This window comes from Bos mutus, chromosome 25 (genome assembly GCF_027580195.1).
Source record: "Bos mutus isolate GX-2022 chromosome 25, NWIPB_WYAK_1.1, whole genome shotgun sequence".
Classification (NCBI taxonomy): domain Eukaryota; kingdom Metazoa; phylum Chordata; class Mammalia; order Artiodactyla; family Bovidae; genus Bos; species Bos mutus.
The window spans coordinates 6,087,763-6,103,811 of record NC_091641.1 but is presented as its reverse complement, the minus strand read 5'-3'; the positions used below and the strand labels follow the sequence as shown (position 1 = coordinate 6,103,811).

At 59.2% G+C, this 16,049-nt stretch overlaps 1 protein-coding gene across 2 annotated transcripts in view; it reads right to left on the bottom strand.

Annotated features, from left to right (window-relative positions):
• The window catches only part of PRKAR1B (protein kinase cAMP-dependent type I regulatory subunit beta), a 75,731-nt gene that overhangs the window by 27,573 nt on the left and 32,109 nt on the right, over positions 1 to 16,049 (bottom strand). For both annotated transcript variants that reach the window (XM_070362440.1, XM_070362441.1), the window contains exons 5-6: positions 5,416 to 5,477; positions 4,702 to 4,748 (exon numbers count right to left, since the gene is read on the bottom strand). In XM_070362440.1, coding sequence (XP_070218541.1) covers positions 4,702 to 4,748; positions 5,416 to 5,477 — 109 coding nt within the window. The remainder of the gene's footprint in view (positions 1 to 4,701; positions 4,749 to 5,415; positions 5,478 to 16,049) is intronic.

The window sequence follows — 16,049 nt, the reverse complement described above, 5'->3', positions numbered from 1 at the left end:
TGGGGGCCACGAGGGGAGGCCACGAGGGGCCAAGTGGGGAGGCTACGCGGGCCACCAGGGAGAGGTGTGTCTCGGGACCACTGAAGGTTCTGGCAGGGCTGAGGCCAGCTCACAGCCAGGACGCACCCCCTGCTACAGCTGGAGCCCAGCTTGGGGCGCCCAGAGGAGAGCAAGGGTCAGTGAGGGGTGTCCCAGACTTTGACCAGGTTCCTTGACAGGTGGTCTGCAAACCAGGTGCACAGCATAGCCTGGGAACCTGCCCCCCAACAACGACCGACCGATCCAGAGCCCCGGGGGTGCGGCCCAGGATGTCGGCAGGTGACGCTGATGCCCACCCACCGTGGACCAGCTCTTGTTCCAACGTTGGACAGAGGTGGAGGTGGTGACTGAAGACACAGGAATCTGCTTGATGACACCCCCAAAGCAGCACCACGGTCCCAGCCCCACCTATCCAGACAGCCAGAACACACGAGGCTGCCTGCCCGCCTGCTCCTACCCACAAGGACACTTCAGTTCAACATGCGATGCCACAGAAAATAGAAAATCCATTGAAGCAACTGGGTAACTGGAGACAGTCGCCGAGTGACCCACTGGCTGGAGGGGGTGTTGTCCCACTACCTCAGACCTGCCCCCTCCTGCAGGTATTTCCCACGTAACCCGGAGCCGCCCGGGCGAGGAAGCAAGCCGGGCGTGCCAGCTGCTGTTGTTTTTGGTTCCACAGGCGATGAGAAAAGTTAATGGCCCAGCTCCTCTGCGTCCCGGGCTCCAGCCACAAAAAGTGGGGGCGTCTGGGCAGGTGAGCCCAGGTCCACAGCCGCTCTTCCAGGGTAAACCGGGTCGCGAGCCTAAGGCCTCTTTAGTCCAAGAGCCTGGAGGGGTTGGGGGGCTGACTGACCCGTTTCGCCTGAGAGCAGCTCCCCCAAGTCTCTCTGCTGGACCCCGTCTGTGGAGCCCGAGCCACGTGGGTGACGACATGGGGTCAGCGTCCTCTCCCCGGTGACCGGCCACCAGCTTGGTCCACTCTGTGGACCCGCCACGCTCTCGGCCCTCCCCCGCAAACCTCACACTCCCCGGGGGTCCACAGGCAGGACCCCATCGGGCCCCTGTCCCGTCTGGAGGGCCACGTGCTCCAGGGTGACCGTGCAGCCTATCGGGGGCCCAGTGTGGAGTATGCATAGGGGCCGACGCCCTCCCCAAGCTCTCGTCACGTCACCAGCACCACGGGGGAGCTCTGGGTCACCTGTTCCCCCATTCCAGAGCAGCTTCTGGCCACAGTGGGGTCTCCAGGGCCTCCTCAGAGACCCAGGACGGTGAAGGTTCCCCAGTCGCCCTCTGTGGGTGAGACACTGCAGGAAAGCTTCACAGCCAGTTGGGGGCCACGGCCGCCCTGCACCTAGGAAGTGACCAGCCAGCAGACAGCACCCAGAGCAGGATGCCCAGGTCCCACACGGCCCGTCGTCCACAGCAGCGCTGGTCACGGCGGCAGCCACGTGGCGGGCACGATCGCTGATGAACAAGACAGGGGTCCTTTCCGTGACTCGGCGGACAGGCCCGGAGCTCTGCCACCTGCTGCAGCATGGACCAACCTTGGGAGGCGACGCTCAGTGGGGTGAGCCCGACCCAGGGCAGACGCCGTGTGGCTCCGCCCCTACGAGGCCCCTGGAGGCATCAGGCTCACAGAGATGATGGAACACAGCGGGCAGGGGCTGGGGAGGACCCGGGGTTAGACTTTAACGCGGACAGAGTCTCAGTTTGGGAAGACGAGATGTCCTGGAGATGGTGGTGGGAGGGCCACATAACAATGTGAATGTGTTCACAGCCCCGAACTGGACACCTAAAGGTCAAGATGCAGCTTTTACGGTGTGTGTACTTTACCGACCAAAAAATAAAAACCAGAACACCCGGCGAGCAGACTGACCGGCCGTGACCCACGGAGCCAGACGGCCTGGGGCGCCCTGTCCCCCGAGGCCCCCCCACCTCTGGAGGCTGGACGCGGCTGTGCCCACAGACGTCTGGTGAGGTGGGAGGGGCCCGGGCCAGGGCAGAGCCCGGGTACGGCAGGCTCCCCCCAGGAGGCCCCAAAGCACCAGGTGCCCGGACGGCCTGGCGGGAAGGAAAAGTGCTCCTGAGCCACGAAGCTGGCCGTGGAGCGCCCTTCCAAGTGGAAATGCTATGTTCCATGAATAAAACAAATTGGGAGATATTTTTATACTTAGGAAGACGGATTATAGCTCTCGGCGGTACACACGCTGCGGCCGGCACTGTCCGCATCTCCCTGGAAAACCGTAATTTAAACCGAGCTGGTGCTTCTGGCATCCGGTCAGCCGGCCACTGCCCCCAGGGCACTGCTGGCGAGGGGGCAGCTTTCAGAAGGGGGCTCTGGATGGCCACCCCCAAGCCCTCCTGTTAAAGGCAGAGTGGGGCCTCTGAGGGGGGGCCCCAGGGTGTCTTGAGGGCTTCAGGGTCACAGTGCAGTGGGCCTGGCCTCTGCTCCCCAGAGGCCCCTACAGAGCCCCCAGGACCCTCACACGCTTCCGGTCCATGGTCCACGGTCACTTTCCCACCCCTGAAGGCAGGGCCAGAAGCACGGCTCCAGACCAGGAGAAGCTGCACTTGCAGACCCGGAGCAGGGACGACAGCCAGGGTCAGGACGCATCCGGCCACTCTGCCCCCGGGTTCCTGATGGAGCACCTCTGGTCCTCTGCACGTGGCCGCCCCCACAACCCACACCTCAGGCTCCCAGCCACCCCGCACCCACTGGCCACTGGAGGAGCCGCTGAGGCCGACACAGGGACAGCCTTGCAGTCACCACCTTGCCCCATCTGGGCCGACAGCCCGAGCTGGAGACCACAGCCAGGAGGCAGCATCCGCCCACGGGCCTGAGCATCTGGGCTCCAGGAGCCGGGGGTGGGGCTCCATGCTAACCTTCTGGGCTGACATAGAGATGCCGTGGCTCAGGCATGTGGGCCCAGGTCTGTGTGGAGGACGTAGGCAGGGGCACATGTCTCACGGGACCCCAACACCCTTCAGGTTGCTAGACAGACAAGGACGGGACTCTGGGCCACAGGGAGGCCGTGCCCATGTCTGCTGGCCAGGGAGAACCCAGGCTTGATCATCTCAACTCTCAGGGAGCCCCATGCTCTGGGGGAGCCCAATGGCTCTGCCTGGGTGGGGTCCTAAAGGATGGGTAGGAGCTTGCAAGGCAGAGCAGGGATAAGAACAGGACAGGACAGCCAGAGGCTCACTGGGAACTACCTTCTCAGCCGTCTCCCCCACCCCCACTACCCCGAGGGCAGGGCCATGTCCCCAAGAGTGTATCCTCAGGGCTCTGCAAGCGCCCAGCAGGAGACAAGCGCTCGCTAGACATCTGAGCCAGAAAACGAGGGCCAGATGGAGGGCAGAGGCCTAGAAGCGGGAGAAACTGGCAGAGCTCAGGCCCCGAGTGACTTGGGCCCAGGCCACGAGTCCGCAGCCCTGCGGGGGCCCCGGCGGCCGGGTCCGAGGCGCTGCAGCCCATCTTTCTCTCTGAGGCTGGCTCTGTGACCGGCTGGCAGCCGGGGTCAGCCAGCCTGCGGCCTCCCCCACCGCCTCCCCTGGGGCCCTCCCTCCGGCTCCCGCCTCAGTTTCCTCTGTCGGGGGAGACAGGATGGCCCCTGCCTGAGGACTGCTCCAGGCCTGAGCCCGGGATGAGAGAAACCCCGAACCCGTGCGGCTCGCCCAGAGGTCCCCACACTGTCACCTCCTGTGGCTCCAGAAGATGAGGGCCACAGCCACGTGGACATAGGCTTGCTGCTGGGGGACATGGGGAGAAAGTGCCCCCCACCTGGGATGCCCGGCTGGCCGCTGCCCTGAGGATGGGCAGGTGGTGGGAGCCAGGGGGCTCCGTCTCATGGAGGCTCGGACGGGGGTGTGGGAGCCACCACCCCAGCACTGGCGCCTGGGACCCAAGTCCAACATAGGGTCCTTGAGGACACGTCCTGACTCTGCGGGACCCCGGGACAGACTCGCCCTGTGTGTGGGGGGCAGGGGGCTCCAGTACGTGTGCAGCCAGCCTTAAACAGACACCCCAAGGTCAGGTGTGCAAGCTGGACTGAATCAGGGCTACAGGCAGAACCTCAGGGGAGGCGGACGGCTGGCAGCCCACGTGGGGGACACGCTCATCGAGCCGACGGGGAGGCGGGAGGGGGCGCGGGAGGGCAGACAGCAGCACAGGCTGAGTCGCACGCTCGGAGGAGCCCATGTGGGGCCCCGGGGGAGGTCGGGGCTCAGCCTGCAGTCAGGTGATGGAGGAGGTGCTTCTCCAAACAGGGCCTGGGCCCCCCCGCTGGAGACTGGGCAGTAAAGAGAGGACGCGAACAGAATCGGAGGGCACAGCATCCCGGGACGGACACAGCCTGGTTCCACCACAAAGCCAGAGCCACGGGGCCCCTGGGCGTCCGAAGCGCGTGAGGTGCGCCAGCCTGCCGGGTCGGGCCCCCAGGGCCGCGGTCAGCTCAGCGGGAACTGACGGCAGGGGCCGTGGCCGGACTGACACCGGCCGCCCTTACCCCACTCTCGCTTGGATGTGCCTGCAGTACCTTTAACGTGAACTCGGTGGCTTCTGGGCTGAAAAACCGGAAACACACCACCCAGACCGGCCTTCTAGGCCTGAGTGTGGGCACAGACAGGCGCTGCCGTCCAGAGAACGTCGGGGATACTCACGTCCACCTCTCCCTGGTCGATCACGTAGAAGTTGTCCCCTTCGTCCCCTGCGAGGGAAGAAAAACAGACGCGTGATGTGAGGAGGCGGGCTTTCGTCTTTCTGGTAACGAACCATCTTACGACGCTGCTTCCTAGATCTCTGCCAAGCAAGGCCGAGTCTCACCCATCTTTAAAAATACTTAAGTGGAAGCTGTGCGTACGAAGGTGGTGAACACAGTGACCTACTTCACACTCGTCGGGAAACGGTTACCACAGTCAGGCTGGCAGAGCGTCCTCTCCTGACACCACTGCCATCTGAAGTCCACGGCCGTCGAGCCGCCAGGACTCAGTACAGCTCCTCAATTTTTTTAACGATGAGAAGGTTATCCCGTGGCTCAGCTGTAAAAAGAATCCGCCTGCCAATGCAGGAGAGACACAAGCTCGATCCCTGGGTCAGGAAGATCCCCTGGAGGAGGAGATGCCAGCCCACTCCAGTATTTGCCTGGATAATGCCATGGACGGAGGAGCCTGGCAGGCTGCAGCCCGTGGGGTCGTAAAGAATCAGACATGACTGAGTGCCGAGGCTGTCAGACCACATTCACACATGCTAACTTGTGAAGTGGACTGTTACGCAGGCTCATAGTGACCTGTCTCAAGGACAGACAATAAGAGTGTCGTGATAAATACATCCGTAAGTAAATAACCAGCCCTTCGCAGGGGCTCCTGGCGGCGTACCTTGCTGTATGACGGTCTCCCCGGCGATGTGTGTGACGGGGAACATGGCGTCGAATATGTCGCTGCAAAAGAAAGCATGAATTGTGGGGGCCGGGGGGGCGCTGGGGGCCGCCCTGCCCTCCACACGGCTCCTGCTCCCTGGCTCGGAGCAGGTGAAGACCCCAGGGACCCCTGCCCTGCACAGCCTGAGGATTTATGAAGACGGGATCATTCGGGACAGACTCCACTCACAGAAGACAAAGCATAAGGGGACCATTCCCACGAGGACACGGCAACCAGTCCTGACTCCATTTCTACCTTTTTCCAGGGAAACCCTTTCCATCTAAGGGAGTTGAGATGCTGGACACAGAAACAGGAAGAAACCAGACTCTCTTAACTGCTCGCTTAACGGGCACAGAGGCTTGAGGCTGGCGCGGGGTGTGCCCACCAGGCAGCCTGGCTGTTTTGTCTCCCGAGTCTGCTGTGAGATGGACCCTCAAGCGGGATGGGGGTGCAGGGAGCTGGGGACGTGGGGGAGCACCCACGTCCGCCGAGGAGCCTTTACCTGCTCTGGACAGCAACCGGTGCAAATGCCAGGGTCCAGACACTGGAATCCAACCACCAACCACCATCCCTGGGGAGGCCACCCACCCCCGGGCACATGTCTCCCCAGAAGAGAAGTGAGACGCTGGGCCCCTTGGGCAGGGGGTTCTCAGGGGTCTTGGAAACGGGTCAGTGGAGGAGCCCCCAGGAAACAAACACAGGGCCAGAGACCCAACCGGCCTGCGCCCGCCCACTCCCCGGGCCCAGGAAATATAAACACGTCTGAAAGCCGTTGCTTTCGTCTATTTAAACGCTTCTTTGTCTCCCTGGAGGAGGGGGCGGGGGGAGCAGGTGAGGGAGGGTGGGGTGCGGGAGACCCCAGACCGACCCGCACGGACGCCGTCCTCTGCTTGGCTGAGTCTCACTCCTGCCTCCGGACACACCTCAGCCCCCGAGCCCCGCCTCCCCGACACTGTCGGTGGGGATGCAAATTGGTGCCGCCACTATGAGAACAGTATGGAGGTTCCCGAAAAAGAATAAAAATAGAGCTGCCATATGATCCTGCAATCTTACTCCTGAGAGCGGGACTGGAGAAATTTCTGATTCAAAAATACACGTGCAGCCCAACATTCACAGAAGCAGTGTTTACAACAGCCAGGACGTGGAGGCAACCTCGGTGCCCATCAGCAGAGGGACGATTCACAGAAGCAGTGTTTACAACAGCCAGGACGAGGAGGCAACCTCGGTGCCCATCAGCAGAGGACGGATAAGCAAGACGTGGTGCATCTACACGATGGAGTATTGTTGTTGTTTTTGTCGTTCAGTTGCTCAGTCGTGTCCGACTCTTGGCGACCCCATGGACTGCAGCACGCCAGGCCTCCCTGTCCTTCACCATCTCCCAGAGCCTGCTCAAACTCATGTCCATTGAATCATTGATGCCATCCAACCCTCTCATCCTCTGTTGTCCCCTTCTCCTCCTGCCTTCAATCTTTCCCAGCATCAGGGTCTTTTCTACCCTGGAATATTACACAGCCATAAAAAAGAATGAAAGCCTGCCATTTGCAGCAACATGGATGGATTTGGAGAGCTTTAGGCTAAGTCAGATAAAAAAAATACCATATAATCTTACTTATATATGGAACCTAGAAAAAAGAACACACTAGTGAATATATCGAGAAAGCAGCACTCAAAGGTACAGAGGGCTAGTGGCTGCCAGTGGGAAGAGGGGGCAGTGCGGGCGGAGAAGAAAGAGGCACAAAGACTCTGTAGAAACTAAATAAGCCACAAGGATGCACAGCACAGGGGGAGCAGCCAGCATTTTGCAGTAACTATAAATGGAAGGTCACCTTTAAAAATCACGAATCACCATGCTGTGCACCTGGAGCACATATTGTGAACCAACTAGAACTCAATTAAATAAACAGCACTGCTGAATCCCAACTCGATACATTTCTGGGAAAAAAAAAGAATCACGCAAACAGAGCCGTTCCATCTTGGGCTTGTTATTCTCAGCCCGAAAGCAGATTAAATGTTCGTCACAGCTAATTCCAACAGCACAGACAGTTTGGCTTTTGCTTATTTTAAATCTAAACCCCACTGCCCAAGTGCCATTTTAAAATAAGGCTAATTCTTGACTTGCAAGTAAATGTTTAGAGCACATCCTGCTGGTAAGTTACTTGTTTTGACCTTGGAAACCAGACGTCCGAAGCCACTATGGTCAAGCCAGTGGCCAAGGCCACCGAGCAAGGTGCCTGGGAAAACAGTCCTGCGACGAGCCGGGAAGAGGCTGTCTGGGGTCGGGGTGGGCCTCGGCCCTGAGATGCCCCCGGCCTGGGGGGTGGGCACTGGGCGTGCCTAGTCCCAGCTCCCAGAACATCCACCCCCGGGAGGGCTGCACCGCGCTGACACCTCCCAGGCCCATGAAGGGTTCCCAGCCACCTGCTGTCCCCATCCTGGCAGAAGCCAGACCCTGGCCCTGCAGCCCTGGGGTGAAAGCACTCTGCCATGGAAACCAGGCCTTTCTGGAGGGCCACCTCTGCAGATGAGAAACGTTCTCTCTGATGGTCGGAGAGCCCCCACTCCTGGGGTGAAATATCAGCCAAGTCCTTCCAGCCTCTGTGATCTGACTTCAAACCTGCTCTCAGGACGGCTGGCCTCCCAGATTCGACCACGTGGAGCTGGGGGCTTGGCGTGACCCCAAACCCCAGGGCCCAGCAGAGGGGTTCTGTGGTGGCCCGGACCAGCCTGGGCGGTGCCGTGGCCCCCGCTGCCTCCGACGGGCATGCGAGCACCGCTGGGAGCCACGGGCATCTTAAAGCCCAGATGCAGATTAGCGGCCCTGAGTTCACAGCAGTGGGGATCGCTCTTGTTGAAGAGTCCTCCCCCTTCTCCCTTCTTCCCTGAGCTCTGGGGCTTGTACTGAGATTTGAGAGGTTTCCTTTGGGTTGTGGGCTTCCCTGATGGCTCAGTTGGTAAAGAAACTGCCTGCAATGCAGGAGACGTGGGTTCAATCCCTGGGTCGGGAAGATCTCCTGGAGAAGGGAATGGCAGCCCACCCCAGTATTCTTGCCTGGAGAATGCGATGGACAGAGGAGGCTGGCGGGCTACAGTCCATGGGGTGGTGAGAGTCAGACACGACTGAATGACTAGACCACCACCACCACCTTTCCTTTGCACGTTTTCTCTTACAACACGGAACCCGGAGGTGCGTGTGCGCCTCAAACCCCCAGGCGGCATCATGCCACGGAGCCCATCCTGTTTCTTCTGTGTTTTTCAGGAGCACATCTGGCTGCTTCTCACTGTACCTTCACGTGGGCAGGGAGAGAGGCTCTCTGGTGTCTTCTTTAAAGAACGTATATACTTATTTACTTGCTGTGCCGGGTCTTACTTGGATCTTTAGTTGGGAGATGTGGTATCTAGTTTCCTGACAAGGGACTGCACCCGAGCCCCTGCACTGAGAGGGCGGAGTCTCAGCCTCTGGACCACAGGGGAGCCCTCGTGTCTTCTTATCCCATCGTTGGAGTCCCACCTCACCTAAACCCCACCGCCCCCCAAATGCCTCCAGGAAGGCATTACTTCAGCAGGTGAATCCAGGGCACACGGTTGGGTCCAGAGCATCCTCTGCCAGATATTTCCATGAACACATTCAGACCTTCTGTCCATAGGAAGGGGGTCCAGCTTGTTTTCCCGAGGGTCAGCCGACATTCCCAACAACATCCACTGATCACTCCATCCGGGGTTTACGGCCTGATGGGCGTGCCCCTCCAAACTCATTTGAAATTCACACAATGAGCGGGGCAGCTTTCTCATTCTCTATTTTCTGGAGCCACTTGTAAAAGGATGGACGGTTTGCTGAAGTTTTAACAGAATTCATCCATAAAACCTCTGAGACCTGGGCCTCTTTATGAAGGGAGGTCACCACTGAAATTTGAGTGCTCTATTGATTGTTCATGGGCCAATGGTGCCCCATTTTCAAAGTTAGCTCCCAATATCTAAAAATTGAGAGATCTAGAAATATCATAATTTTTGTTTTTTCTTTGGATGGAAAAAAAAAGGAATGTCTAGCAACATGGGGCCTTTGTTCTCATGAAGCAAGAACCAGGCCCCCTCCCCACCTGGTGGGAGAACAGGCTGTCTGCACGACCCTGTCTCCGGCCCCGGAGCCCAGCCTCTGTTTGCAGCCCCTGCCCTAGGGGCCTCCTGTGCAGAGCCAATGACAGCTGTATGTGTGGCCTTCACCAGGCGGGGGTCATCCCTGTGACGAGTGCTCCCTCGATGGCAACCAAGGGGCCTGAAGGGACCCGGGGGCTAAGCGTCCAAGGAGCTGGCCCGTGGGGCATCGGGCACAGCCCTGGGCACCGCAGGAGAGCACCCAAGATGGCAACAGCCCTGTCTGTCCCACCAGGAGCCACCATGGCGATTCCTGCTGGCTCCAAACCCTGCACACACGGGGGCTCCTTCGCCCAGTCCCAGGAGGGACGCCAGCGGTGCGCTCCGCCCCTGGAGCTCAGCCAGTCTCGTGATCCGGTTATGGCCTTCTTATTCCCTTTTATTGGCTGACATTTCTGATATACTGCCGAACTGCTGCTGCAGGTGGCCTGACAGGTAAACACCCCCACCCCCAACCCCTGCAAAGAAACCTGTGGAAGCAAACAGGTTGGACCAGTTCTCCGAGCAAGGCCAGAGGCCACCCAGACCGGAGGGAGACGCCCACAGCCAACGGAGCCGCGCCTGCCCCTTCCAAGGCGGACTCGGCAGGTGGGGTGGCGAGAACCCCCCTGCACCCCGCCCTGGACCCCAACAATCTGCCCTTCCTCCAGCATTCTGTATACATGGGGAGGGGAATCCCCTGAACCCCAACAATCTGCCCTTCCTCCAGCATTCTGTAAACGTGGGGAGGGGAATCCCGAACCCCCAAAATCTGCCCTTCCTCCAGCATTCTGTATTCATGGGGAGGGGAGTCCCCTGAACCCCAACAATCTGCCCTTCCTCCAGCATTCTGTAAACGTGGGGAGAGGAAATTCTTGTGACTTTGAGCAAGCACTGTGACAGTGACCACGGGACCACCTCCAGTCCTAAGGGGAAAACCTGCATTAGCAGTTCCGACGTTTCTGTGTCTTTATTTCTTTAAACACTTTATTCTGAAAAATGTCCAACTTTCCGAAGCACGGGGGTGGGGCTGTCAGAGCCAGGATGTGTGTTTCTGCCCCACGCTGCTGAGGTCACAAGAGCAGCGCAGAACCGGGCACGGACGCTCCCGCCACGGGCGCGCACAGGGCGCATGCGTGCGGGACGAGCGCCAGCGCAACGCGAATTGGAAAAGGCCCCGGGTGCAGAAAGCACGTTCGAGGGATAGAGTGTTTTTTCCGACGTCGAAATGATGCCAGAAAGGGGAGGGGCACACCTGACCTGGAGGCCGCGGCTTCCCTGGGCTCACGTCAGCGTCACTCACGCTCCAGGAGCCAGGCCCACAGGCAGAGCCCCGGGACCGACACCGCGGGACGCCCTGCTTTCTGCCGCCTGTCGCAGCCCCGGGGATGGGGGCTCTTGTCCACTGGAGCCAGCGCCCTGACAGGGTGCCTGGCTTGTGTTTAGGCTTTTCCACTGTTTGGGCTAAACTGACTGCAAGTTTCCAAATAATTCTCTCTAAGCAGCAATAACTCAGGCGTAGCTGTTCACGGCGTGGATACAGGGCTCCTGCTCCCTGCCGGAGGGCCGAGAGCACGGTGTTTATAAAACCCCGGGAGCCTCCGCCTCCGGGGACCGGAGCCACCGTGTCTGTGGCTGCCTCCTCAGCCACGATGCTGGGCACTTCCGAGATGCACACGAAGGCGTGACTGCATGGGGAGCACATTCACGGAGCCCCGGACGACCAGGCGAGTCCCACTGCACCTGGCACACCTGTGCAAATTAACACAGCGAACCACACCCAGCCCCCCTCAGACCGCAGCGGGCTAAGCTGGAAACCAACAACAGAAAGGCGACCAGGTCCCTAAGTCCCGGAGACGAAGCAGCACACTTCTAAATAACACACGGTTAAAAGAAGGTTCCGGAGAAACTGAAAACGTATTTAAATGAAAATGAAAAGGCAACTTAACAAAATCTGTGGGAGGCAGCAAGAGCCGCACTTGGAGGGGAACGCGCAGCGCTGAAAGTGCAGGTCTGAAAGGGGGAAAGACCTAAGGACACTTAGAAAAGGAAGAGTGAGCCAACCCCAAAGCAGGCAAAAGAGAGAATTAGAGCAAAGTTTAAAATCGGAAATTAACAGAGGAAATCAATGAAATCAAAGCCGGTTCTCTGGAAAGATCAATAAAGACCTGTAAACCCCTCGCCATGGTAACCAAAAAGGTGGGCAGGACAAATTGAGACAGAGAGAATACACGGATAGCCAACGTGACAAACCAGAGAGAAGGCGTCACTACAGACCCCGTGGACTGACAAGGATCATAAAGGGGGACTACAAACAACTGCGTGTCCACAGGCCTGACAGCTTAGAGGAAAGAGACCAGTTCTTTCAAAGATACAACCTGCCAAAACACACCCAAAGGAAGAAACCGAATCAATAAACACGCAACTACCCAGACAGGAAGCAGCAGGCCCAGGCGGACTCACTAGTGAATTCCACCAAACCTTTAAGTTAGAAATTACACCCATTCTCTGCAGTCTCTTCCAGACACAGAAGCAGAGGCAACACTTTCTAACTCATTCTGTGAGGCCAGAATTACCCTCATACCAAAACCAAAGATGCTACAAGAAAGGAAAATTACAGACCATTGTCTCATGAACATGGATGTAAAAATGCTCAGCAAAACACAGGAAATCAAACGCAACCCTGTATTAAAACATTTATACACCACAGAGAAGTGGGCTTTATTCCAGGCATGCAAGGTGGGCTCAGTATTCAAAAATCAAAGGTAAAGCATCACATACCAGGGATAAAGAAGAAAAATCATATCAAGAAATGCATAAGGAGCATTTGACAAAACTGAATATCCATTCATGATTCAAAAAAAAAATACTCTCAGAAAAATAAGAATATGGAGATGTCCCTCAACTTAACAAAGAGCTCCAGAGACCCTACAGTTCACACCACACCTGGTGCTGAAAACCGGGATGCTTTCCCTCTAGGTGGGGACTCAGGCCAAATATATTTCCCTCACTACTCTTCATTAACGTCACATTGGAAAATCCCTAGCTAATGCAATAAGATAATGGATAAGAAAAGGAAATAAAAGCTATAGAGACTGGAGGGAATTCCCTGGTAGGCCAGTGGTTAGGACTCTGGCTTCCACTGCCAGGGGCCTGGGTTCAATCCCTGGTCAGGGAACTAAAATTCTGCAAGCGGTGTTGTGCAGCGAAGAAAAAAAGCTACAGACTGGAAAGGACGAAATAAAACTGTTTGCAGAAAATATGACTATGTAAAAACATCTTGAAGAACCAACAACAAAACAAAACCTTTGGAATTAATGGCATTACAACAAGGCTATGGGATGCAAAGCTACTGTGCAAAAGGCAATCACTTTCCAGTATTTAAAATGGAAAAAAAATTACCACACCATTTACGTTAGCACGCCACAAAAATAAAACACTGAGGTGAAACCCTAACGAAATGTGTACCAGATCTGTATGAGGAACTACCAAACTGACGAACAAAATTGAAAAACTAAACAAGCATCGTGCGGTCCCCCTCCCCGGCCCAGGCAACAGTTCTGGTCAGAGCCAGAGGGAGAAAGCCACCTCCCCTCTCGCCCCCAGCAAAGACCGCGCAGAAAGGCCCCTGCCTCCTGACCGACGGCCATCCTAGGGCTGTGGCCCCCGTGGCCCCAGAGCCAGCGGCCAGAACCCCCGTGGCAGCCATGGTTCTGATGGAGGAAGGTGCACGGAGGCCCCGTCAGGCCTGAGCCCACACTGCAGCTGAGCAAGGCTGCAAACACCACCACCGCCTCTGCACGGCTCAGAACCCAGGGCCCGGGGAGCCCCACACGTGGTTCAGAACCCAGGGCCCAGAGGAGCCCCACACGTGGCTCAGAACCCAGTTCCCCTGGGCCCAGGGGAACCCTGCATGCAGCTCTGCCTCTACAAAGCCCCACTCTGCCACATTGGGCGTCACGACGCTTGGGGTCTAGACACTTCCTCAAGGATTTCTTTCCAGAAGAGCTGCAGCCAACGGTCATCCAGCAGGGCCCAAGGCAAGCAGCGGCCCCCAGACCAGCGAGAGGCGCACACGGGAGGGCGCTGGGGCCCATCTTAGGCCCAGGCCGAGGTCACGCAGCCTCCCCACCATCTGGAGAGAGCCAGGCATGGCCACCCTGCAGGCTGAGAATCCTCAGCTACACAGTGGGGTGTCCTCACCGAGCACCCCAGAGGTGCCCCAAGCTCTGCAGCCTCCGCTGCTTCTCCCCAGCATCCCTGCACCCACCTCTAGGGACCCCCGGCTCCTCCTATCACCTCCCTGGGGTCCCACCCCCCCGGGATGACTCCTGAGGGCCCAGCCGGCCTGCACGGACGCCGCGCCCTGGGAACCCCAGGTCAGCGTGGGCTCCAGGATGCCGTCAGCACAGTGCACTGAGGCCCCACATGAACGCTGACAGCCACGGAGCCCCCTTCCCTACGAGACCCTGCAAGAACACTGACAGCCACGGAGCCCCGTCCCCAGTGAGACCCCGTGTGAACCCTGACAGCCATGGAGCCCCATCCCCAACGAGACCCTGCAAGAACGCTGACAGCCACGGAGCCCCGTCCCCAGTGAGACCCCGTGTGGATCCTGACAGCCACGGAGCCCCGTCCCCAGTGAGACCCCGTGTGGATCCTGACAGCCACGGAGCCCCGTTCCCAACGAGACCCTGCAAGAACGCTGACAGCCACGGAGCCCCGTCCCCAGTGAGACCCCGTGTGAACCCTGACAGCCACGGAGCCCCGTTCCCAACGAGACCCTGCAAGAACGCTGACAGCCACGGAGCCCCGTCCCCAGTGAGACCCCGTGTGAACCCTGACAGCCACGAGCGCCATCCCCAGTGAGACTCCACGTGGACCCTGACAGCCACGAAGCCCCGTCCCTAACAAGACCCTGCATGAACGCTGACAGCCACGGAGCTCTGTCCCCAGTGAGACCCCGTGTGAACCCTGACAGCCACAAAGCCCCATCCCTAACAAGACCCTGCATGAACACTGACAGCCATGGAGCCCCATCCCCAATGAGACCCCGTGTGAACCCTGACAGCCACGAGCCCCATCCCCAGTGAGACTCCATGTAGACCCTGACAGCCACAAACCCCCGTCCCCAACGAGACCCTGCATGAACACTGACAGCCACGAAGCCCTGTCCCCAACGAGACCCCACATGAACACTGACACCCACGAAGCTCCGTCCCCGGTGAGACCCCGTGTGAACCCTGGCAGCCATGAAGCCCGTCCCTGTGACCCCACCCCGTGCAGGCCACGTCCAAGGTCAGGCGTGGAACACGGGGTCCTGGCTCCCTCCTCCTTCCTCCTCACCTCCCAAGATAGGAAATGTTTTCCAGGATAAGTGGCATCTCGCTTATTAATACAGCAGGCCTGGGCATCAATCACGAGACCCGGGCGGCCCAGGCAACTGCAGCCTCCAGACCAGCTCTGAGCACGTGCGCGGGGGAGGCCGTGGCAGTCCGCCAGCTCCAGGACACCCCCCAGGCCTCATGGGCGGGGGACGCGTGTCCTTTCCACGGCTGCTGAACCAGTCAGGCGCGGCCTCAAAAGACCAGACGCAGGCCTGCAGCAGGCACCTCGGACGCCCCTAGCCAGGCTGGCCAGGGGGCAGTGGGGCAGGAACAGTGAGGGTGAAGCTGGCAATCACAGGTGAGCAGCCTGCAGGGCTGGAGGCTGGAGGGCAGAGAGGGCAGAGAACCCAGACGGTCATGGCGCCAGTGGAACCCAAGACAGCACCACACCCAACAGCCACAGAAGCATGGGCCTGCCCTTCGCTGGGGTGCCCTCCACACACGCCCCGGGGCCCAGCACAGAAAGGGCAGGGAGGCTCTGTCACCAACGGAGACAATCCCAGGGACAACCGCAGAGTGAGAGCCACTCGTGGGGCAGAGCATGTGGGACCCCTGGCACAGGGTGGAGCCCCAGAGTGGCCTCGTCAGGCAGCAGCCCGCACCCGCCGCAGGCCCGGCCAGCACGCGCCCTGCCACGCACGACGTCATCACAGACCACCGAGTGAGCAGGTGAGCACACAGACGCACCTGGAGCCCCACGTTTGCAAAGGTCCCCTCCCCTCTCCTTCCGGGTGCCGCTCAAGACCCTGTCCCTGCGTGGGCAGCGCCAGCCCCACAGAGACATGGCAGCAGACGAGGCCCAGCCTTATGGCTGCCGCCCATCCCACACCCAGCACCCCGGAGAGGCTGTTTCCATGCCCCGGCTCAAGCCCATCACGGCCACCTGTGTCCACCCGCGCCAACAGCCCCAGGCCCCCAGTGGCCCTGGGATTCAAGGGCCGGGTGCTCAAGGTGAAGCCACCTCGGTCCACGCCAGGTCAGGCCCGGGACACGCCGGCCCCTTCCCTGCCAGAATCTCACCGTGTCCGCCCACACTTGCTTTTCTCCCACAAGGTAATAAGGCCCAGGGCACGGCCG